Genomic DNA, 24,223 nt, shown 5'->3' with positions numbered 1-24,223 from the left:
TTTTAAAACGAAAAACGAAAACAACATAGAAACACCAACCACATCCCCTTCGATAAAAAAAAAGAAAGAAAGAAGCCACTTAAAGGTGATCGATGCCAAGACCCATTTATCGCAGGCAAACGGCTTAACCCTGGTCACTAGATACATCCCGCCCCCGTGGAAATTCAAAAGGTTATACAGTGAAATGTACGATCGACAGTTTCACTGCTTAACAAATACAATTCATACCCGCTGTGCCCTGGGTAACTCCACCTAGTACCATGTTAATACTTTGAAGTTTCAAGTGACGAGTGTGCTTACTTTTGATAAGAAATTACCTACGAAAGCTGTCATTGGTTCAAGAGGGAAATTAATTATATATATTTAAGAGCCGTACATGTCTCCATTAGCAACAACATCATAAACATTTCCTCTGATTAGACAAGCAAACAAATATGTTTGCCAAACGACACGGATTGACGTATAAGATTCATTACATCATTTAAGGGAAGAAACTTTGGTTAAAATGGGGTTGCAGGTAAAACGGCTTAGCGGATTTAGAAAGTAACAGACAGGCTAGCACATTTTTCTGTACATGCTTAAATTGAGGATAATAACGATAAAGAAGAATAAAAAGAGATTCGAAGCATTGCAATCCATTCATGTACATCTATGTGAAGCAATTCTAGATTCAAAACTCGCACAAGTACCAAACCCTTGCATACCCACCCCTTGACTCACTCCTTGTCCATTCCATATCCTTGTTCTACGACCGTGTGGGCTTAAGGACTCTCTATATATTGGCTTGCTAGTCTAAACATCAAACAGGTTATACCAGACTATACCAACACCAAGACTAACTCTTGATTGCACCAAGACAAGACTTTCTTTTCACGGTCCTACGTAGACAAAGACTTATCTCTGAATCTGCTTAGACGTTTCTTTAGTTTCCAAACTGTAACAATGCTCGTGTTCCATGCGGTCATCGTGGTGTTCCTTGGCGCGCTGGTGCAGGCCGAGTTTCCATGCGAAGCTAACAAACCAGGCCAGAACTGGGTGGCCGATCCAAGGGACTGTTCCAAGTTCTACCTGTGTTTTGCTGGAAAGAAATACGACTTCGACTGCGGCAAGAGTGTGTGGGACCCAGACACCAAGACGTGCGTGGGTCGGGGGTCACGGTGGGACAAATGTAAGTTGTACAGAATTGAGAAATGTTTTATAGTACTGCAGGTAAAAAAAAAAGCCCTACTGATCAGCTCGTATGCGAAGGTGGTTAAGTCAGAGGCCTTAAAGATGATGGGCATCACCAGGAATTTTTGAAAGGGGTTTCATTTATATGATGAACGAGTTAAACGTGCCCTCCCTTCCAAAAATACTTACAAAAAAAACAATTCCCAAGCGCATTTCCAAATGAGTATTCGTGCACCCCCTACCCCCCCCACCCCACCCCACCCCCCGACGCAACGTTGTTACACATTTGAGGTTGGTAGGTAACTGGTTTTGCATCATTTAATTTATTTCGTTTAAATTTTCTGTGTTTATATCCAATTTAGGTTCAAGCACACTGTCCTGGACACACACTTTAGCTATCTGGACTGTCTTTCCGGGACAGTGGGTTAGTTGTTAGTGGTTAGTGAGAGAGAAATCGTTGCAGTGGCCTTACACATACCCATTGAGACGTTAAACTCGCATTGGGTGGGAGCAGCTTCCGGGATACGAACCCAGTACCTACCAGTCGTATGTCAAGGCCGGTTAGGGTTTACATTACACCCAATAGGTATGAGGACACTACATGGATTTCTTTTTCAAGTAACCGCTAGCAACTAATCATAAACCTCTATTCTGGACGGTCTGCCCACGTGCATGTAACTGCGGTATGTGCCGTAATTTAATATACTCACAGAAATAAAGTTACAATAAAATAAAATGCCCCAGTGGCGTCCATTATTGAGCAGCTATCTCATCTATTCGTACACCCTTTCATTTATCCATCAACCCACGTGTCCATCCATCCTATCCAAAAATAGAAAGATGGGTGGACGGACAGATAGGCAGGCAGAAATCATATAAAAAGCACTATATAGAAATGCGGATTATATTATGTCATGTGCTATTTGATTCCAGGCAGTATCAAAACCGAATTGGAGAAGCTAAATCCATGCTACGAAGGCGGAAACGGAATGACTGCCAAGTCCGACAACTGTGCCCAGTATTTCGATTGCAGATCAAGGGAGACTACTATCAGCCAAGACCCTCACTTGAAAGAATGCCCGTACCCACTTCTCTACAACGAAGACGAAAAGCGGTGTGAGCCGCACACTTCAGTCGAGTGTGGCAAGAGAAAAGAACCCGTGGACCCATGTGAGTAGAATCACTTATTAATAATAATGAACATGTGTTTGCTGCTGTTGATGATGATGCTGCTAACGCTACAACTAGCATTACTATAATTACTACTAGGCTACTACTACTGCTGCTGCTGCTGCTGCTGTTGCTGCTGCTACTACAACACATTTTATTTATGGTTAAGGATCACACAGATACTGAGAGAGTAAACCCGCTGTCGCCACTTCATGGGCTACTCTTTTCGATTATCAGCAAGGGATCTTTTATATGCACCATCCCAAAGACAGGGTAGTACATACCACGGTCTTTGATATACCAGTCGTGGTGCACTGGCTGGAACAAGAAATAACCCAATGGGCCCACCGACGGGGATCGATCCCAGACCGGCCGAGCTCTTTACCACTGGGCTACGTCCCGCCCCACTAGACCCTACAAATGGCTAACTATAATTTAATATTGTTTTCCTTTATGTAGCCTATATATGAAAACAAACACCATCCCCAACATATACATGTACGTCAATTCCATTGTCTTAGCTGGAGGTACAATTATACAGTTAACGTTTTCACACACAATTGATTATGGGTTTTTGTAATCGATCAGCACATAGATGGGGCTAAACCCGTCAATTTTCGAGTATAGTTGACCATAACTATAGTGATAGTATATTCCATCCGATCCTCCTACAAGTTTTTTTTTTTTTTTTTTTTTTTTTTTTGGTTTGACGTAATAGGCCCGTAGAAACAACTTTGGGAGTCGTGGGGTGGAGAGACACTGATAGATTGGGTACAAACACTATATCAGATTTTGGTTACAATGGCAAACATTAATATGTAAAAAAAAAAAAAAAAAAAAAAAAAAGGGGGGGTGCTCACAAGTTGGGGGCACGTGCCCTTCACTCCCCCCCCCACCCCCCGATCCGCCCCGGTTCCTACGGGCCTGCGTAACAGGAAAAATAAAAGTGTTTTGGAAATAACGAAACAAAATACTATTTAATTTTGTTTGTGTAATTTAGAAAACAATCGGCTCAGAAATAACTATAAATACATGTATGTTTCTTCTGCATACAAGAGCTATAATTCGGCCGACTAATGTAAGTTAAACATCACTGAAATACATGTAGCTCCTCAAAATTATTTTCGATGAACTGTTCTAAAGCATGCGTCAAATTATTTCATTAAAATTGCATAATTATTTTTCGTTTTGGACTCAATCCAACGGGACATTTGTGTGTTCAATTTAGAAAACAATCGGCTCAAAAAGAAATAGCTTGTAGTAAATTCCATATTATGAAAAACGGCATTCCCTGTGGGAAGGACTATAAATACTGTCTTGAACTTCCATAAACATTACGACAACCTCGGATATATCGTATACATGTACATTGTATAAAAAAAAATAAAAAAATTCTATTCATGATTCAGCCTGTAATTTGCAACCAGCTATATAAAAAAAAAAAAAATGTTCTAAAGGACTATGCATATTTAATCATTAAACCTGTTGTTTAACTGTCAGTACTTTTTTATTTTATTTTAGGTGAATACGAAGCGAACCAGTGCAAGTTTGCTCACTGTGTGCCCTGTAACGTCCGGTTTTCCAGCTGCAACGCACTGCCAGACGGACTCAATCCATGGGTCGGGAGAGAGTGGTCTCCCTTCTTTGTCGTCTGCCAAAAGAACCGTGTTGTGTACAATGGCCAGTGCGACATGACGAATGGACTTCAAATGTTCAGTCCAATTAAGAAAATGTGTGTGGATGCAGATTTTAAGAAAGATATGGAATGAAAAACAATCATGACATTTATTTTTCCTGATTAAAAAAATAATAAAATTTAATTTGAACTTGTTTATTAATTTATAGTAGGCCCCCTATTGCAATTAATACAAAGACTATACATATACTTCGCAAGTAATGTTACGGATAAAAACACTCAAATTAATGCTTTGTATATACAGAAAAGATTGAAAAAGATGGACAGAAAGTAACACTCATTACATCAATATTTAATGTATTCTAATAAATAAAAATGGTAATTTCACTATGGAGCTGAAATCACACTGGCGAAGGAAGCGGGATGGGGGGGGCAAGGGGGCGTGTGCCCCCCCCCCCACACACACACACACACACATACACACACACACTTTTCTTGATCCCGTAGCAGCAGCGATGGTTTATATATATTTATATTTATATATGTGTGCATGTGCCACACACACACACACCACCACCACCACCACCACTTTTTGCACCTTCCTCCGCCACTGACACTGATGTGCTTATCATAAATAATTTAGTCATGTTATATCTGTAAATATCTAGTAGATACAGAACATATGAAAACTCACTATTTGGTATGAATTCTATAATAAAGGAGTTCTACTTCTAAGCGCCTGCCATATAATCGTAGACCTAAATAAAATGTGTTGAGTGCGTCGTTAAAAAAAAAAACATTTCCTTTTAAGCGCCTTTTTTCTTTCTTTTTTTTTTTCTTTTTTTTTTTGGCTGCAGTGCTATCTATTTGTGTGATGCTTAATTAATTTCCAGGTGTAATATTTGATATATTGCAAACAGTGTTTCGCTTAATCCCCATCCCCTATCTATGAGACCAATTTCTTATATGAAATTCGGAATATATGCCTAAATTGGATATGTTTTCGCACAGAAATGATTTCTTTCTTAATACAAACCCTGTTATGATCAGACTAGATGTGAATACTGTTTTGAACAAGTGGTAAACCAACTATTAATAAGCTCCATCCAAAAATAATAACATGATACCAAACCATCAGACTGGCGTCGGTGGAGTAGCGGTTACGTCATCTGACTTATGGCCGGTAGATGATGAGTTCGCATCCCGGTACCGGCTCTCACCCAGAGCGAATTTAAGGACTCAGTGGGTAGTTAGGTGTAAAAGTAAAGTTTGTTTTATTAAACGACGCCACTAGAGCACATTGATTTTTTTATCTCATCATCGGCTATTGGACGTCAAACATATGGTCATTCTGACACTGTTTTTTTTAGAGGAAACCCGCTGTCGCCACATAGGCTACTCTTTTACGACAGGCAGCAAGGGATCTTTTATTTGCGCTTCCCACGGGCAGGATAGCACAAACCATGGCCTTTGTTGAACCAGTTATGGATCACTGGTCGGTACAAGTTGTTTACACCTACCCATTGAGCCTTGCGGAGAACTCACTCAGGGTTTGGAGTCGGTATCTGGATTAAAAATCCCATGCCTCGACTGGGATCCGAACCCAGTACCTACCAGCCTGTGTAGGTAGGTGTAAGGCAATTACATTTACTTCTCTATGTAAGGGGCGGGATGTAGCCCAGTGGTAAAGCGTTCGCCTGATGCGCAGTTGGTCTAGGATCTATCCCGTCGGTGGGTTCACTAGGCTATTTCTCGTTCCAGCCAGTGCACCACGACTAGTATATCCAAGGCCGTGGTATATGCTATCTTGTCTGTGGGATGGTGCGTATAAAAGATCTCTTGCTCCTAATGGAAAAATGTAGCGGGTTTCCTCTCTAAGACTATATGTCCCCATTACCAAATGTTTGACATCCAATAATAAATCAATGTGCTCTAGTGGTGTCGTTGAACAAAACTTTTGACGACTGTGTGTCAGAATTACCAAATGTCTGATACCCAATAGCCGATGATTTTATTTAATCAATGTGCTCTAGTAATGTTGTTAAACAAAACAAACACAGATACATGTGATAGCGTGCGACTAGCTGCTCCTATGTGACGACCCGGTCCACAGAGCCATTATCATCCAATCAAAATTATACGCTCGATCGAAATTAATAGTTAGATGTGAAAATGACGTTTAATTTTGTTTTAAACCTGGGTTATGTAAGAAACAGAACACTACATTCGTGTCCGTTAGATACTCGGTGTTCAAAAACGCATCCAATTGCTTTCGCTTGTTAAATACGTTTTAAAACAACTCGTAAGATAAGTGGTATCTAACGGTAATTAATGTAGTATTCTCAATATGTCACTTTTATCGTTGATGTATATATATATATATATATATATATATATATATATATATAGCCCATAATAGAAATATTCCAACTACATTTAACTTACTAAGTGTAGCCCACCGCCTGAATTGCACCATAACACTCGCACTCACAAAACAAAAACAAACGTTAAACAAACCTCAGTTTATATTTAACATACATAAAACATCTGAACTATTTCTGGTATGTATACAGGGGAAGAAACCGCAAATTAATGGGCTACATGTACGGCGGGAAATACTCTAGAGCACGGTCTAGCAGCGGTCAGTTGCTTAAATTAATACAGTACACAGGCGTGTACATACAGGCACGTATAGAACCGGGGGGTTGAGTCCCCACCCACTACCAACATTTGAAGATCAAAATATACGGGGTTTTTTTATCCAACTCTATGCAGGCCCGTAAGAACGATATCTCCATTAGGGAAGGAAGGAAGGAAATGTTTTATTTAACGACGCACTCAACACATTTTATTTACGGTTTGAGGGAGGAAACCTGCTTCCGCCACGCAATGGGATACTCTTTCCGATTAGCAGCAATGGATCTTTTATATGCACCATCTCATAGACAGGATAGCACATACCACGGCCTTTGAAGTACCAGTCATGGTGCACTGGCTGGAGCGAAAAATAATAGCCCTCCGACGAGGATCGATCCCAAACCGACCGCGTTACCACTGAGCCACCACCCACCCCCCACCCCCATCCATTAGGGGGACACGATATATCTAGTTGACATAAGCGTACGAGACAGAAGGCAAGTGCTCCCTATTGCTGGAGCAAAACCTCAAATTTAAATGTGCTAACCTGAGACCTTTTTACCATGCATTTCCATCATTTTACACTCAAAATTAGTTGTAATCCATGTAAAAATGCGTAGTGATTCGTTTGCAACCCTATATAGCTGTTCGGTAGTAATGCTAATATGAATAAATTATGTTGTTATCCAGCCTGCCCACCCCCACCCCGTACAAAAATGGAAGCCTGAGCGCCTATTGGCCCATCCGTGTGAACGATATCTCGAGTAGGGGGACACAATATATAATTATATATTTGGTGGTGCGAGGATAAGCTACATTGTTATCTTTATTTATATAGAGAGGGACAAAAATATGGATTAAAAAATGTGGCATGTGCCCCACCCACCTACTCAAGACGTGTGACCCCACGAGAAATTGTGTACACACCCTTTCAGATGTCATTCCTACGGACCTGTGTATATAAATCAGCCAAGACAGACCTGCGCCAATAGCTGGTTCTGGGTTTCAAGATATACTTATGTCTCTTTCAATAACAGTAGGCCTAAGTATTCCCACGCATGTAGATTTGACACGCCTGTTGAATAACAAGGTCGGTAGGTCAGCTCAGGCCTCAACAATCAATAACAAAAACAATTAATAATTTATGTTATTCGACGTTAAACGCTTGTTTAATGTGCCTCTTTAGAAATAGTTTGTAGTATAGTAAATTACTACATAGGCGTATCTGCATTTATAACAATTAAATAACTACTTTATACAGATTGAATATCACCAGCATTATGGACTACCTGGGCCTATTTCCACCATTCAGGTAACTCATAATTAACATTGCAAAATGGCGTCTGTGTTTGTAAAATGGGACAATGACGACAGGTATGTTACAATTGCCAAGATTGTTAAGATTGGACATGGTGTAAATTGTAATTAATTGATTTCTAATTATGAAGTTTACTAGCATTTAGGTAAATAATAATTATGGCTGTAAAGCAGAAAGAAATTAGGATTGCTATATTTAGATGCATTTTGGTTTTGTCAACGAGGTCTGAACAGACAGGTCAGCAATGTTTAGTTTATTTTGGTTGTGTTGTTCATAACAATAAGTTGTATTGACATGACTGTGTCATTTTTATGTTTGTAAGTATGTAGAATATAACACCATTAATGCTTTGTGTGTGTTACATTTTATGACTGTCAACTGGTGCATTTGTATGCAGAATGTAAACTTAATATTGGTCATTGACAGACACTTCCTGTTTTCAAAGCTTTATAGGAGAATCACTGATTAGTAATCTGCTATGGCCATAATATTATGTTATAATTTACTATAGTCAGCATATCCATATAATATATATATATATATATATATATATATATATATAATATATAATATATATATATATATTATAAGGTCTAGATTAGTCCAGACAGTATTCACTGTATTGACTTAATGTGTTCACTGCACTAGTTCTAGATACACTAGGCATTGTGTGAATAGTAGTACAGGAATGCTAAAGTTTTTTTTGTACATTCTACCTTCAGTTCTATAAAATGTTTTATATATTTATTTTAGAGGGGGGGGGCATCTTTTAAAAATTAAAGTTGGCAAGAAGTGCTAGTTAGTAGATCGCAGAATTTCAAATTTTATGGGAAACACTTTCTCGGATTCACACCCAGTGATGACCACTGGGCTCGAAACAGCCTGTGGCCAGGTAGCCAAATGCAACCAATGTCCTCTTTGGGTGACTTAAATATCAAAAAAATAATGACGTTAGTCGTCCAAATAATATTATGTGAGTGATCTTCTTTAGAACTATAACATATGAGCCACTATTAATATTGACCGGCGTCGTGGCAAGCCATCGGTCTACAGGCTGGTAGGTACTGGGTTCGGATCCCAGTCGAGGCATGGGATTTTTAATCGAGATGCCGACTCCAAACCCTGAGTGAGTGCTCCGCAAGGCTCAATGGGTAGGTGTAAACCACTTGCACCGACCAGTGATCCATAACTGGTTCAACAAAGGCCATGGTTTATGCTATCCTGCCTGTGGGAAGCGCAAATAAAAGATCCCTTGCTGCCTGTCGTAAAAAGAGTAGCCTATGTGGCGACAGCGGGTTTCCTCTAAAAACAGTGTCAGAATTACCATATGTTTGACGTCCAATAGCCGATGATAAGATAAAAAAATCAATGTGCTCTAGCGGCGTCGTTAAATAAAACAAACTTTACTTTACTATTAATATTTGTATTCCACATTAAAATATTGCTCATGGTTCGCTTACCATAATTTGACAACATCCATTATTATTTTGGGGGCCACCATAGTTTCAAGCCCTGGACCAGAACCCACTTCAAACTGTTTCTATAACGTTTTTACCTTTTCAGCAAAGGTGACTATGATACAAGTGTCTCATACAATAAATGCCAATGTGACAAGACAAAACATTAAATTTCAACAGTTGCCATGCAGCTGGTTATATCACATGGCATCACCTAAATAGTACATGTACAGTGATGTTAAATGTTCCATGATATAGCCATTTCTTCAACAAATTATGTTTCTTAAATATACATGTACTAATAGTACTTATTGGTTTGAAAAGTATACACAATTTCAAAAAGCAAGTAGCAAATGACGCTAAAAATTAGCCCATGGTCACTCGAATTTTTATAAAATCCACTAGCCATAGGGTTAGTGATTTAAAACATTTACTAACCACAATTAAAACTTCAGTAGCCCTACTTTACTTTAAGTTAATAAGAATTTTACTTTAAATATTATTAGCATAATCAGCTGTCTGATAAACGGTACCACAAACACGAATTGCTTTCCATCTTATTTTTGACACTAGCTTTCAAATTCATGTACATCTAAAATTTCTCATTATCAAGTGTGATACAGACCTATAGACATGAGAAAAAATTGAGGGGAGTGATTGATTGCTCCCCAGACTTAGTAGGTCATGGGGAGCCATATAAAATATTGTATTGATACCATATATAGATTTGCATGCTAAGTGAAGCTAAATTACTCTACTTGAATTCGTCCATGAAAAGCAAGATCTGATGATAATATGCATGCAAATCATAAGCTTTTAAATCCATATTAGTAATAATTTTGAGAACTGCTTGTCAAATTTGAGTGTTTATTACCTAATAAAAATAATACAAATCTTGCTTTCAAATCCACCAATTGAATTTCGAAGCTTGATTATATATATGTACGTTTCACCCTTAAGCTAAACTCTACAATGACTGAGCCATAATTGGTCTTTGCATGTATGCATGACAATCACATGTATGATACTATAATAATTGTCATATATATGTACAAGTCCTATGTCAGGTGGAGTTACATGTATCACACTGATACACTGACACCCTTACCTGTTTAGTCTGTTAATTTAGTGTTAGTTTTTATACTGAACAAAATTAATTAAGGGCCTCTAGATATTTTTGTCAGGGCTTCTAGAATTTTTATAAAATTCACTAGCCATGGGATCAGTGATTAAAAAAAATTCCTTCACTATTAAAAATTTACTGCCCAACTTTACTTTTAAGTTAATTCAGTATTACTAAATAATAGTAATAATTGGATATGTCACCTAAAAAGGCAGAGTTTTTAAAACACTAACACTGGGGTGGTGGGGATGGGAGCAGGATATTCATGTTTACAAAATAGACTAAACTGTAACATTTTACTCAAAAAATTCACTAGCCATCAGGCATGGCAATAGTAGTTATTTACTAGTCCAACATTGAATGTCACTAGTCATAGGAGTGGGGCTACCATAATCTAGAAGAATTGTTTTTGCTTTCGCTCGTTAAAGATACATTTTAAAAGAACTCCTTGTGAGATAAATTGTATCTAACGGCCACTCATGTATTATTCCCTATGTACATGTAGGTATTATGGTACATATGTATTTTTTAGTCATAACCAGTCACTACTCTAGTTTCAAATTTCTAACAAGAAGGCAACATAGGTTGTTGATGAGAATGGATCATACTAATCACCAGATGAATGGATCATCATGGTTCGTACGCGTCCTGGAAAACCTGGAGTCCTTGAATTTCATGATTTTAAAATCCAGGCCTGGAATGTCCTGGAAAAATGACATAAATCTATGTTGTCCTGGAAAAGTGCTTGAATTTCAAGGAAAAACGATTCTTTATTTTATTAATAAAATGAAATAAAAGTTATAGTTTCGTTAATCTAATATGTTGATGGTTATACTAGCCATTACAACATAATAGATAAATGGCTCGGTAATCGGGGATAGATCATTTCTTGCTCCTATCCACAACCGCTTTCAGTTTGTCTAAAGGATGTGAAAATTGCCAAGAAATGCAATGATCGGGACATTTTGAATTTAAAGATGCGGTGTAGGACATTTCTGGTGGAGATGGTGATGAAATTATTAGAAAAAATGCCATTCGTCTACCGATTGGCAAGATGTATGATTTGCCTGGATCCAAGGCAACTTGTTAAGCAACCTCTTGCAAGCAAGCATAAATGTAAACAGATGCTGGAAATGTTGACTGATGTAGGGAGAGTTGATGAAATTGATGCTGATGAAGCTTACAGACAGTATGGCCAGCTTGTCGAAGAAATGAAGGAGACCGAATTTGACTCGGATATTGACAGAGTTGATTCATTCTGGTTTGATGCCATTTCAAAGAAAAAACATCTACAGAAACTCTGGAAAGTTATTCAGACGGTGTTACTCCTCTCACATGGCCAAGCAACAGTTGAAAGAGGATTTTCCATCAATAGACATATTGAGACTGAAAACATGTCGCAGCAAACCACAGTGGCAAGGAGGGTCATTTGTGACCACGTTAGGTCTGTTGGATATGCCGAATGTAGTGATGGACAATACATTGTTAATGTCAGAATCTAGTGGAAGACGGAGGTACTATATGTACCTAGATGAACAAAAGAGGGAAACAAAGGAAAAGGAATCCAAAAGTTCTAAAAGAAAGCTGTTTGAAGAAGTTGATGCCGTAAAGAGAAGGAAAACCCAACTGCAGACAGATATAAAATCTCTGTTCGTGAGTGCAGACAGCATGGCCAAAAAAGCAGAAGCCCAGGGCAATCTAACACTGCTTTCTAAGAGCAACAGCATGAGAAGGGCCGCAAAAGAAAAAGAAAACCTTTTGAAAGTAGTTGAAAAAGAACTGCAAGAGAAAATGAATGATGTAAAAAAAAATCATGAATGAGCACCCCAAATATCGGAAACCATTTGAATATGGAGAATAGATAATTCTATCTAACTTGTTCACTTGTACTTTAGTTTACTTTACTTTTGACAGGTGAAATATAATTACAAAAATTACCCTTTCATCAAATCTGGACTGCTGATTCCAGGCCTATTATTATTATTTCACTTTTCAAGCACAAATTGCTGGACAAGTTAAACTGTGATGTTGGCTTTTTCGTTTCTCTCATTTTTTTTTTATATTGTTTGTGTGATAATGCAATGGCATTCTGGAAATATAACCTACACAGTTCAGTTGGAGTTGAATGACTGTGAAGGTACCTTTACAAACTGTTGGTAGTGGACTAAAGTGGTCTTAGTGTTTGTCTAATAATATATGTTGAATTCTGAGAAGGTATGTGGTTCCTTTAAATGATAATACAGTGACAATGAAAATGGTTTACCACCCTGAAATATTCAGTTGTTAAAGGTGCAAGATATAACAATAAGAGTTGATGGTAATCTTATCTTATATATTGAATGTAGGGAAGCTCCATGCTGAATTACATGCACAAATGTTCTGCTCTTTTAAGAAATCCAGGTGATACTGTTACATTGTGCTAGCAACAGTGTACACGAACACGTAATATATCTTTGGAAAATGTTTTATGTATCTTGACAACATTAAATTTATGTCATTTACAAAAAACTTTATGCTGAAGGGATAGTCAGTATATAATTAAATATTATTTTTAAGATGGTAATTTTATGCTACACCTACCCAATCATTGATATAACAGTTTACTTACCAAACTTCATATATAAAATGATATGATGAATTCCAAATAACCAAATAAATTTAAATAATTAAAATCAAAATTTATTTATTGTGTTTATTTTATTGTTCATGTAATAAGATGTTGGACCTGATAATGGTTATAGCTTTTTCTTTTATTAAACAAATGCATACCAGATGGCAAAAATGTTGTATATTTTGTCCTGGAAAAATCTTAAAATGTCCTGGAAATGTCCTGGAATTTGATGTGTTTCCAAGTGTAAGAACCATGATCATACTTGACATCGGAAATTTTCGATCAGTGCATTTGAATGCTTAGTAAGACCCATTTAATTTCCACAAGATAAAATTGTGCAAGCTGTTAATTAAATTTACAGTAGATTAGACAATGTGTTTGTGAACAAATCAATTTATGTGATATTATTTGTTTTTCAGATTGATAAAACTCACTATGTAGACATTGAAACATTCAACATTGGAGACAAATTATAAATCAACATGGGGCTTGTTGGCCTCAAGTTACTTCAAGTTCTTCTTATTCTTTTATTGAGTTCAGATGGAAAAGCCCAGAATGCTGAAAGCTCTTGTAAGTTTATTTCAGATAATAATTTTTAACAGATCTCGTTCATGTTCTAATCACAAATTTAAAAAGTTGGAGAAGTGACTTCCCAGGAGAAGTGACTTCCCAGAGAAGTGACTTCCCAGGAGAAAGGTGAGACGTTTAATAGAAATAAGCGTTTGTCATATTATAATATGGTGTTGTTCATACGTCCGTCAGTTTTTTTCTTCTCAAGGGCCTGGACGTAGCCCAGTGGTACAGCACTCGCTCAATGCATGGTCGGTGTGGAATGGATCCCCACCATTGGGCAATTTCCCATTCCAGCCAGTGCACTACGACTGGTATATCAAAGGCCGTGGTATGTACTACCCTGTCTGTGGGATGTGCATATAAAAGATCCCTTGCTGCTAATCGAAAATAGTAGCTCATGAAGTGGTGACAGCGGGTTTCCGCTCTCAGTATCTGTGTGGTCGTTAACTATATGTCTGATGCCATATGTCCGTAAATAAAATTTGTTGAGTGCATCATTAAATAAAACATTTCTTTCTTTCTTATTTTTTTATCAATTCATATAGGATCATCAAATTTTGCATTCAACTACAACTTAGACAGAACAAACTTTAACTTCACCCGTTTCACACATTACTGTGCATTAAAGGAAATCCTTGTCCGGGTGACATCTTCCTTATCTATTCATATAGGATCATCAAATCTTGCCTGCAAGTATAACTTGATATGGCAGTGTGTTGCAAATCATAACTAGGTCACTGTGATCTACTTCTAATGAGGATCTCATTTATTACATACCCATTTAATCTTACTACAGTAATAAAGACAATTCTGACTGTGCAATAAAAAAAATTATTTTGCATTATATATATTTTTTGCTTATATCACTAAATGCAGAGCAGCTTAATACAAATATACAGTGAAACTCCTCTAAACCAGACACGCTAGGGACCAATAAAAATATCCGGTTTTCGAAGGATCCGGTTTAGAGAGGTTACATTATGTACCGGTTTTTAAAAAGGGACTCTGTAAAATGTCCGGTTTTGAGGGAATTCCTGTTTACATAGGGTCCGGTCTTGAGAGGTTTCACTGTATAAGATTTTTTGCTGCTATCCAGTAGGAATAGTCTAGATGACAGCAGCCGGTTTTCTCTAGGCCAGAAGTTAAAATAATGATACATTAGACTGTACACATAGTTTAGAATACATATATTTCTCAGGAGTCATTAAAACAAATTTAATCTTCCTTTCTTCCAATGTTTCAGATGATATGAATAATCCAGGTAAGTGTAACTTTGCTGGCTACATGACGGTGAAGACAGGCCAGCACGTCACGCTGTACGCCGATGGGACCACGGCCAACACGATGAGGTGTAACCTGAACTTTGTGGCCGAGAACAGCAAGGCGGAAATTGAAGTCACTTTTCAGCGCCTCATCATGGATGACTGTAACGTGCATCTCACACTGATCCTTGAGGGCTCTTCAAATCCGGTTAGTTTCCACATGTAGTCATTTAAATAGGGGGCGGGATGTAACTCGGTGGTACAGTGCTCACCTGAAGCGTGCTCGATCTAGGATCGATCCCTGACGGTGGGGCCCATTGGGCTATTTCTTGTTTTAAGGGGAGGACATAGCCCAATGGTAAGGTGCTTGCTCGATGCATGGTCACAGTGGGATCAATCCCTGTCAGTGGGCCCATTGGGCTATTTCTTGTTCCAGACAGTGCTACACAACTGGTGTAACAAAGGCTGTGGTATGTACTGTCCTGTCTGTGGGATGGTGCATATAAAAGATCCCTTGCTGCTAATCGAAAAGAGTAGCCCATGAAGTGGTGACAGTAAATTTTCTCTCTCAATATCTGTGTGGTCCTTAACCATATGTCCGATGCTATATAACCGTAAATAAAATGTGTTGAGTGCATCGTTAAATAAAACATTTCCCTCCTTCCTTCATTTAAATAGTGTAGTCATTCAAAAACAAGAAGAAAAGATTTATTATGGTATACACAAATTTTACTCAGAACTAGTTTTAAAGGGGTGGGACATAGCCCAGCGGTACAGCGCTCACCTGATGTGTGGTTGGTCTAGGATCGATCCCTGTCGGTGGGCTCATTGGGCTATTTCTCGTTCCAGCCAGTGACAAGCGAGCACTTCACCACTGGGCTATGTCCTGCCCCAGTTCCCACATGTAGTCATTTAAATAGTGCAGTAAATGTAGTGATATTCCAATGATCGATTACAGATGAAAATTGATTGTTGTGGATCTACCGATGTGATGATTGATTATAAAAATCCATAATCAATTGTGTGGGAAAATGTTAACTGTAATTGTTCGTCCAGTTTAGATGATAGAATTGATGTAAATATGCCTGAGTTTGGGTTTGTTTTCATGTGTACATAAACAGGGCTTCTAGAATTTTTATAAAATTCACTAGCCCTACTTTACTAAATAATAGTAATAATCAGATATGTCACCTAAAGAGGGAGATACAGCTTAAAATACATTGGGGGGTTGGGGTGGGGAGAGGATATTCATATTTACAAAATAGACTGCAACATTTGACTTATTTTTTTCACTAGCCGTCGGGCATGGCAATAATAGTTATTTACTAGCCAAATATTGAATATCACTAGCCATGGGAGTAGGGCTACCATAATCTAGAAGCCCTTTTTAAGTTTAATAGACAATTTGGCAAAATGTTTTGCCTACCCAGAGCTAGCCTTGATTCAGTAACAAACTTCACTCTGAACTAATTTTTGAAGTCTTTAAAGTATAAAGTGGTCTCTTTGTTTCTAGAGAATAAGTTGCTTGAAGTCTTCTCAAATATCACGAGCAGCGGGACGTAGCCCAGCGGTAAAGCGCTCGCTTGATGTGGGCTATTTCTTGTTCCAGCCAGTGCACCACGACTGGTATATCAAAGACCGTGGTATGTACTACCCTGTCTGTGTGATGGTACATATAAAAGATCCCTTGCTGCTAATCAAAAAGAGTAGCCCCTGAAGTGGCAACAGCAGGTTTCCTCTCTCATTATCTGTGTGGTCCTTAACCATTTGTTTGACGCCATATAACCGTAAATAAAATGTGTTGAGTGCATGCGTCATTAAATAAAACATTTCTTTCTTTCTCAAATATCACTAACAGATGCACTCAAATAACATAGGTGACAAAGAGAAGTGTTTTCACAGACATATATGGTCTTTGTCAAATGTGAATTCTCATTCCAATCAGGGCACCATGACTGGAATATCAAAAGGTGTTATCCTGTGTGGGAAGATGAATATAAAAGATCATTTGCTACTAATGGAAAAATGTAGTGGGTTTCCTCTTTAAGACTAGGCATCAGAATTACCAAATGTTTGACATCCAATAGCCAATGATTAATGAATCAATGTGCTCTAGTGGTGTTGTTAAACAAAACAAACTTTTTAAAGGATAGAGTGGACTCTTTGTTTATACCAGATTGCTTACCGGCCTCGGTGGCGACATGGTTAGGCCATCGGACTACAGGCTGGTAGGTACTGGGTTCGGATCCCAGTCGAGGCATGGGATTTTTAATTCAGATACCAACTCCAAACCCTGAGTGAGTGCTCCGCAAGGCTCAATGGGTAGGTGTAATCCACTTGCACCAACCAGTGATCCATAACTGGTTCAACAAAGGCCATGGTTTGTGCTATCCTGCCTGTGGGAAGGGCAAATAAAAGATCCCTTGCTGCCTGTTGTAACAGAGTAGCCTATGTGGTGACAGCGGCTTTCCTCTATAAAAAAAAAAGCAGTGTCAGAATGACCATATGTTTGATGTCCAATAGCCGATGATAAGATAAAAAATCAATGTGCTCTAGTGACGTCATTAAATAAAACAAACTTTTTTTTACTTTGTTTTTACCAGATTGTTTTAGAGAGAAAGTTGCTTGAATTCTTCTTTAAAATCACTAACAGTTAAAAAAAAGTTTGTCACTTTGTTACAAACTGTTACATTAGTTTTGAATCGAGTGTCTGCCACCACCCTATGGTTAGCTGGGCTTCTGGTTTTCCGAGTGGATAATATGTGGTCGTGGGCTGTCAAATGTCATGTGAATCGGTGCAGTAGGTTTGAATACTGCCAGTTGACAGTTTGTATAAATAAATCTGCATTATTTACATATAGTCACCTGTGTGTTAGAGGCTAATTTTAATACACCCACATATTGGTTGCTGAACAGGTATGACTAGACATCATGAACAAGTCTCAGCTTTGTTTCAACTCTACTGTTTAAACCATTTGTATTGTGTTTATTTGATTCAGGCTACAAAACTAATATGTGGATCGGCATTGCCAGGAGCGATGGTCTCGCCCAATGGTCGAGCATCCTTTCAGCTGAACAGGGACTATATGGATGCCAGAGGGTATAACTATCAGATGACCATGACTGCTTATATCCGTAAGTATACAGGAGTCTAATTTTAATGGGGTTTTTTTTTTTGGGGGGGGGGGGGTTTGTGGTGGTGGTGGTGGTGGGGGCACAGCAAGAATTCAGTTCAGTTAATTAACATAGGTTAAGACAGAGGCAGCTTGGAGGGGAACCAAGGTAAAACGGGTTGTAATTGTGTTTTGTTATGAATAAATTTAGATAAAGCACTTTAGCAACTTGTTCCTTAAACCACCAATTCTTACATAAAGATTTATTATTTTTCACAATTAAGGATACATATACAGCATGGGATGTATGGGAAGGGAATATTGACAAAGCAGGTAGGGCAAATTGACATTTTTCTTGCTATTGACAATCTCTAATTTTGTGGGCACAATGGCAAGTAAGGATGGCAACCACGACACTTTCCATCAGGTGCCACGGTTAAACAACTAAAAATAATATCGTCATAAGTGACAACAAATAATAAAGCAAAATGATGAAAAGCGAGTTCAAAATTGTTTTCTCCTTCCCCTCTTTGAATTACTAAATATTTGACATCCAATAGCCATTGATTAATAAGTCAATGTGCTCTAGTGATGTCGTTAAACAAAACAAATAAACCTTCCCCTCTTTGAGTGCAAGATGTTCAAAGAGAGGTCTGTACTTCGTACATACATGTCGTAACAAATGGAAACTCTTGTGTTACTTTTATTTAATTTATTTTATCCTTTCAGCTGGACAAGATCCGACCCTAACCGATGCAAACCCTATTGCTGTGGGTCTTATTGTTGGAATCACTGGTGGCGTCATATTCTTCCTTGTCATGTTGGCCATCATTGGCATCTGCTGCTACAAGAAGAAAAAAGAACACAACAGACAGAAGGCATCTTATGAATATAAAATGAGGCTCGATGAACCAGAAATGTCCACTACCAGTTATGGGTATGCAAATGAGGTGACCAGCAATGGGGGTGTTCAAGGCAACTATGATGGTGACGAAACTCCAAAGTCTGACAAGAGATTATTGATGAATGATTCTTATCCTGAAAACTCTGTGGCGGAAAAGACCTCTCCACTTATTGGCTCCTATGCCACAAGTCCGAAGAAATCGGAAACCTTTAAGTACAACCAGCCTTTGAGGCAGAGTGGAGGTGCCCGCAGAGACAATGCCATCAACGAAAAGAAAATTAAAAGGACTGGAACTGATGACGAGCAAGACTCTGATATACCCAAATCTCCTATTCTTGCCGCCCTTCATGGTAATCCAAGATTCCGAGCATCGTTTGCTGCAAACGAGGCAGAGGCTGAAGAAAGACGGAGGAGAATATCGTCTAATGCTTCAGATGACCACGAGGCATACTCTGAATCAGGAGCCTCTTCGTCAGGCCTCGTTAACAAGACTCCTCCTGCTCCTCCTTTACCTTCAGCACCTAAATCTCCACGTGGCAAGAGGTCAGCATTTGCTAGCATCAAAAGAACACCTCGTCCATCTTCATCTGGGAGTGAGATAGAACATCTACAGCGGCGGTACAACTCTGAAGATGGTGATGAAGAAATCAGAGTACTGCATGACAGTGATGAGCCACCATCGCCAGGGGAAATGGTTCCAATCAGGATCCATAATCCCCAGGCAGCTGCCAATTTAAAACCTACAAGCCACACGCTCAGGCCCAACCGAGGGAAGAGTCCACAGAACAAGAGAAAAGATGCTGAGCTGTACGATCAGAAACCTGTTAGGAAAGCAGAGTATGAACCAGCTTTTGAGAGAGCTTCGACGCGACCTGCTGGGGGATTCCAAAAGAACAGCAGTGGTAGGAAGAAGTCGCATAGGCCACCTCGGATTGGCCGAATGGCTTCACGGAGTACTGGGTCTATTATTGATGATGACAGATCTGGCACTCCCAATAGCATGGCATCTAGACTGCGGGATGATGATGATCTGGATAATTTTGCTCGTAAGTTGGCTTTTATTCTCTATTGTTAAAACATCTTTTATCTGCTATACTTGTTGCATGAAGGTTTGTTGTAAAAAATAATATTTATTAAGAAGGTCACAATGAGTCAAAGGACATGAAGGTTGAGGATATTTGACTCAAATCAAGAGTTTTAGTCTGAATGTCACTTTTGACATCAAAGCTAGAGGTTACAGTTTAAATGTATCAACAGTTTAGTGCAAATTAGGTCAGATGAGCTTGATCAAGTTAAATCAAGCTGATGCAATCTGAATTTCATTTGTCATTTGTTTTTAGAAAGTAGTGTTGACAGGATTGCTTTTATTATTTATTTGTGATAAAAAGTGCTTAATCTTGTTTCTCTGCATTTTATTTTAGCCTTAGAGAGGTCACAATCAAAGCAGTCCTTATACTCCTCAAGATCATCTTTGTATGGTCGTAGACGAAGACGAGAAAGAAGAAATTCCTTTGGTGAATCTGTCTCCACCTACACACAAGATGACATTGATGCTTATGACGATTATGTCATACACAGTCGTCCGATGTCCAAGCGGGATAGATACGACCGAGGCTTCAAGTCACTGGGAGATCTGGAGTATGAGTTGAGAGAACAGTCAACTCAGACTCTGAGAGAGACTGCCACACAGACAGGCAAAGGTCACGCTGTTGTGATGAATCCAAAGCGTGTCGTTAACAAGAAGCCTCTACCAAAACACATGAGTTCTTCTTCCACTCAGACTGCCAAGAAAACAAGAAAGGACACTGAAACGGAGTCACGGCCAAGAACGCCAAAGCCGAAGTCTAAATCAGTTGATTTGGATACCGAATCACCAATTGAGCAGAATGTTTCAGCAATACCGAAAAAAATTAAGAAGTCATCATCAGTATCTTCAACTTCAAAAGCTGATAAACCTAAACGAAAGAAACAGATCACTGATGCCAGTTCTGAAGTTGGTGATAAGCCCCAACCAAAGCTTAAACCTAAACCGAAGCCACGTAAAGTAACCAATGTTGGTAGTTCTGCTGATGAATTGAGTGATGCTAATTCCAAAGGATCATTTGATGGTGTTGAAGAGCCTAACGCTTATGAAAATGTTGCTATGCCACCACCTGGAACAGTTCCATATGTAGGTCAGCATGTGCCCATGACAATGCCACAAATGAATCCCCAGTATATGGGACAGCCCATGTATGTTCCTCAGTACTATGGACCGGGAGGTGTTCCCATGGTAGCACAATACCCTGTGGGACTTCCACCAGTGGCTTTTGACCCTAACCGACCAGGCCCTGTTCCAGTGATGGCACCCGGAGGTCCCCCAGTAACTGGTCTTCCTCCTCCTGCAAGTGTTTCACAGGCACCACCATCTTCACAACCTTCTACGCAACCCTCCAAGTCTAAGTGGGAGATGCTGTGTTCTTTGACAGACTCTGCCGAGCCTGCGCATCAGACGGCAGAGACCGAATCTGTGACAGGCTCCGTGTTTAGTAGCACGCCATACCCAGCTAGTACCAGTGCTTCAGGACATCCTCATCCTCAACCGTACGTTCCATCCAGTGTGCTTCCTGGGCCAGGTAGTGCCTACCCAGCGACAGACTTTGTGCCTCAGACCCATTCCTCACATCCATCTTCAAACCATTCCTCAGAAAGGGCAGGTTCTGCGACATCAAACACGGCTCCTCCACCTTCCAGCAGCATGTACCCACGGAAGTCTTCGTGGGAGGCATTGAAGGAGCTAACAGATAAGCAGTATACACTGACTTACGGCAGTAATTATGAACAGTCGGAGAGCAATGTGTAGTTCGATGTCATTGGTTAGTCTTGTAATACATATCGGTGATGTCATTGGTTACTTTTGTAATACTTATCAGTGGTGTCATTGGTTACTTTTGTAATACATATCGGTGATGTCATTGGTTACTTTTGTAATACATATCAGTGGTGTCATGGTTTAATTATGCAACATCATTTTTACTGATGTCATTCATAAAACATTTATTGTTTGTTTTTTTACAACTAGATTAGTGCCATTTGTGAGTTTTACATGTAATTTGATAATGGCATTATATGCTTTTTTAATGTTACAACCTATTTTGTGCATTTGGGTGGTTTTTTTTAGAATAATAATAGGGTTTTTTTCCTATGAAGGTAGCATGTTTATAGAGAATAAGAGGTTAATAATGTAGGTTATCAGGTTTTTCCTGTTCCTGTGCTTGTAACAGTGGTGAAATCTACACAGCTTGCTAAGAAGAATTCCCCATTCATCCTGAACAGGATAAGGCTGATAGTCTAAGTTATTAATTTGGTATTATTTTTATGCTGCAACGCAACAAGAACAGTGAGAATATCATCTTTATTCCTAACTTCTGATATGCGCCAGCTAACAACAACATGTGTTTAGTTTCACATATATTTGTTACATTTGTCAAGTTAAACACTAGTTGTTAAATATTATACATATTATCTCATTTTTGTTCTAATATTTACCACAACTCAAAACTTACTTCACTGAAATTAATGATGAGAAGAATATGCAATTGAAAATCTAGTCAAAGCAAACAAATTGATTCAGACAGGTCATGTGATAAGCGATAATCCTGCTAATAACAGTTTATGACTTCATTTTAAATGGTCACCATAATGAGTTAATACAAACAGTGGTTTCAGAATAAAGTTAAATAACCTCATGGTTAAAACTTCCAAACAACTTCTACTTTGGAATTTAATCATATGTATTTGTTTTTTTATTCACAAGTTTTACTATTCATTTGGAACAGTGTTAATCTCCCTGAATGTCGGTATGAATAACCAAGGATGACCTCTATAATATAGCACTAATGTAAATCATAACTTGTGATTAAAATCAATTCATATCAGCACAATTTCAAAACATTAAACCATCTTAAACAAATATAGAATCTTAAAAACTACCATTTGTATATTATTTAAAAGATATTTCCAAATATATTCTAAGTTAAGTACAGTGACCATTGGGGTATGAACTTATTGGTTATTTTTAGATGTTACTGTATATAAAATGATTGCAATTCCTTTAATGCAAATGGTTGTTATATTTTAAACAGAGATGGTAACAACATAACCATTGATGGTTTTCTGAATCTCATTTAGGGGGTGATCCTTGAAAATCCATATCGATAGGTACATGTACTTCAGAAAGTATTTTTAAAAAGTCCTTAAACTATCACTTTTATCATTCCACTTTGAATCCCAAGTAACTGTTGCATACTTGTGTTCTTTTGGTTTTATATTTCACTAGTGTAATTTTTGTTCCATTTACAAAAGCCACTATTGTGCTACTGGTACATATTATGTTGAACATATCCCCCCATAATGTGTTGCATAAAACCAGCCTCGCTGGTGCAGTGGTTAAGCCATTGGACTAGAGGCTGGTAGGTACAGGGTTCGCAGCCAGGTACCGGCTCCCACTCAGAGCGAATTCTTAAGGGCTCAATGGGTAGGTGTAAGGCCACTACACCCTCTCCTTTCTCACTAACAACTAACAACTAACCCACTGTCCTGGACAGACAGCCCAGATAGTTGAGGTGTGTGCCCAGGACAGTGTGCTTGAACCTTAATTGGATATAGGCACAAAAATAAGTTAAAATGAAATGAATGTGGTATAAATATGCAAACATATCTGCTTTACTACAGTACGGCTCCACACTAATGAGAAGTTAAATGTAATTCCTGATACCAGGTGTTTTCTAGGTTTACTTAGATGGAATCATTTTCATTTCAACTTATTTCCGTGCTTATATCCAATTATAGTTCAAGCACGCTGTCCTGGACACACACCTCAGCTATCTGGGCTGTCTGTCCAGAACAGTGAGTTAGTCGTTAGTAGTTGGTGCGAGAGAAGAAGGGTGTAGTGGTCTTACACCTACCTATTGAGTCATTAAAAATTGCTCTGGGTGGGAGCCGGTACCAGGCTGCGAACCCTGTACCTACCAGCCTTATGCCCAACGGCTTAACCACGACACCACTGAGGCCCATTAGATGGAATCAGTAGTTTCAATATTTCCGTGTCACTGTAGTTGTATGTTGTTTCTGATATTTTAGATCTGTTTTATTTTTACCATTTAGTTCTGATAACAATATGAAACACTTGATACATATCGATCAGTACCACATTTTAATCTGATAATATTAAATACCTTGATGCCACATTTTCATAATATTAGATTGCT

The 24,223-nt window shown here is 38.6% G+C and overlaps 2 protein-coding genes across 2 annotated transcripts; both read left to right on the top strand.

The window, feature by feature from the left end:
• The first annotated feature begins 830 nt into the window (after positions 1 to 830).
• Positions 831 to 4,160, top strand: LOC121392602. The gene is made up of 3 exons (XM_041523751.1): positions 831 to 1,168; positions 2,104 to 2,340; positions 3,862 to 4,160. The coding sequence occupies exons 1-3, from the start codon at positions 943 to 945 to the stop codon at positions 4,107 to 4,109; spliced, it is 711 nt and encodes a 236-aa protein (XP_041379685.1). The 5' UTR covers positions 831 to 942; the 3' UTR covers positions 4,110 to 4,160.
• A 3,771-nt stretch (positions 4,161 to 7,931) lies between these two features.
• Positions 7,932 to 23,425, top strand: LOC121369089 (serine/arginine repetitive matrix protein 2-like). Its single transcript, XM_041493938.1, has 6 exons — positions 7,932 to 7,987; positions 13,542 to 13,692; positions 14,939 to 15,165; positions 17,957 to 18,092; positions 18,800 to 20,020; positions 20,396 to 23,425. The coding sequence occupies exons 2-6, from the start codon at positions 13,605 to 13,607 to the stop codon at positions 21,814 to 21,816; spliced, it is 3,093 nt and encodes a 1,030-aa protein (XP_041349872.1). The 5' UTR covers positions 7,932 to 7,987; positions 13,542 to 13,604; the 3' UTR covers positions 21,817 to 23,425.
• Positions 23,426 to 24,223: the final 798 nt, after the last annotated feature.

This window comes from Gigantopelta aegis, chromosome 3 (genome assembly GCF_016097555.1).
Source record: "Gigantopelta aegis isolate Gae_Host chromosome 3, Gae_host_genome, whole genome shotgun sequence".
Lineage (NCBI taxonomy): Eukaryota > Metazoa > Mollusca > Gastropoda > Neomphalida > Peltospiridae > Gigantopelta > Gigantopelta aegis.
This window is presented reverse-complemented; position numbering and strand designations above follow the sequence as displayed.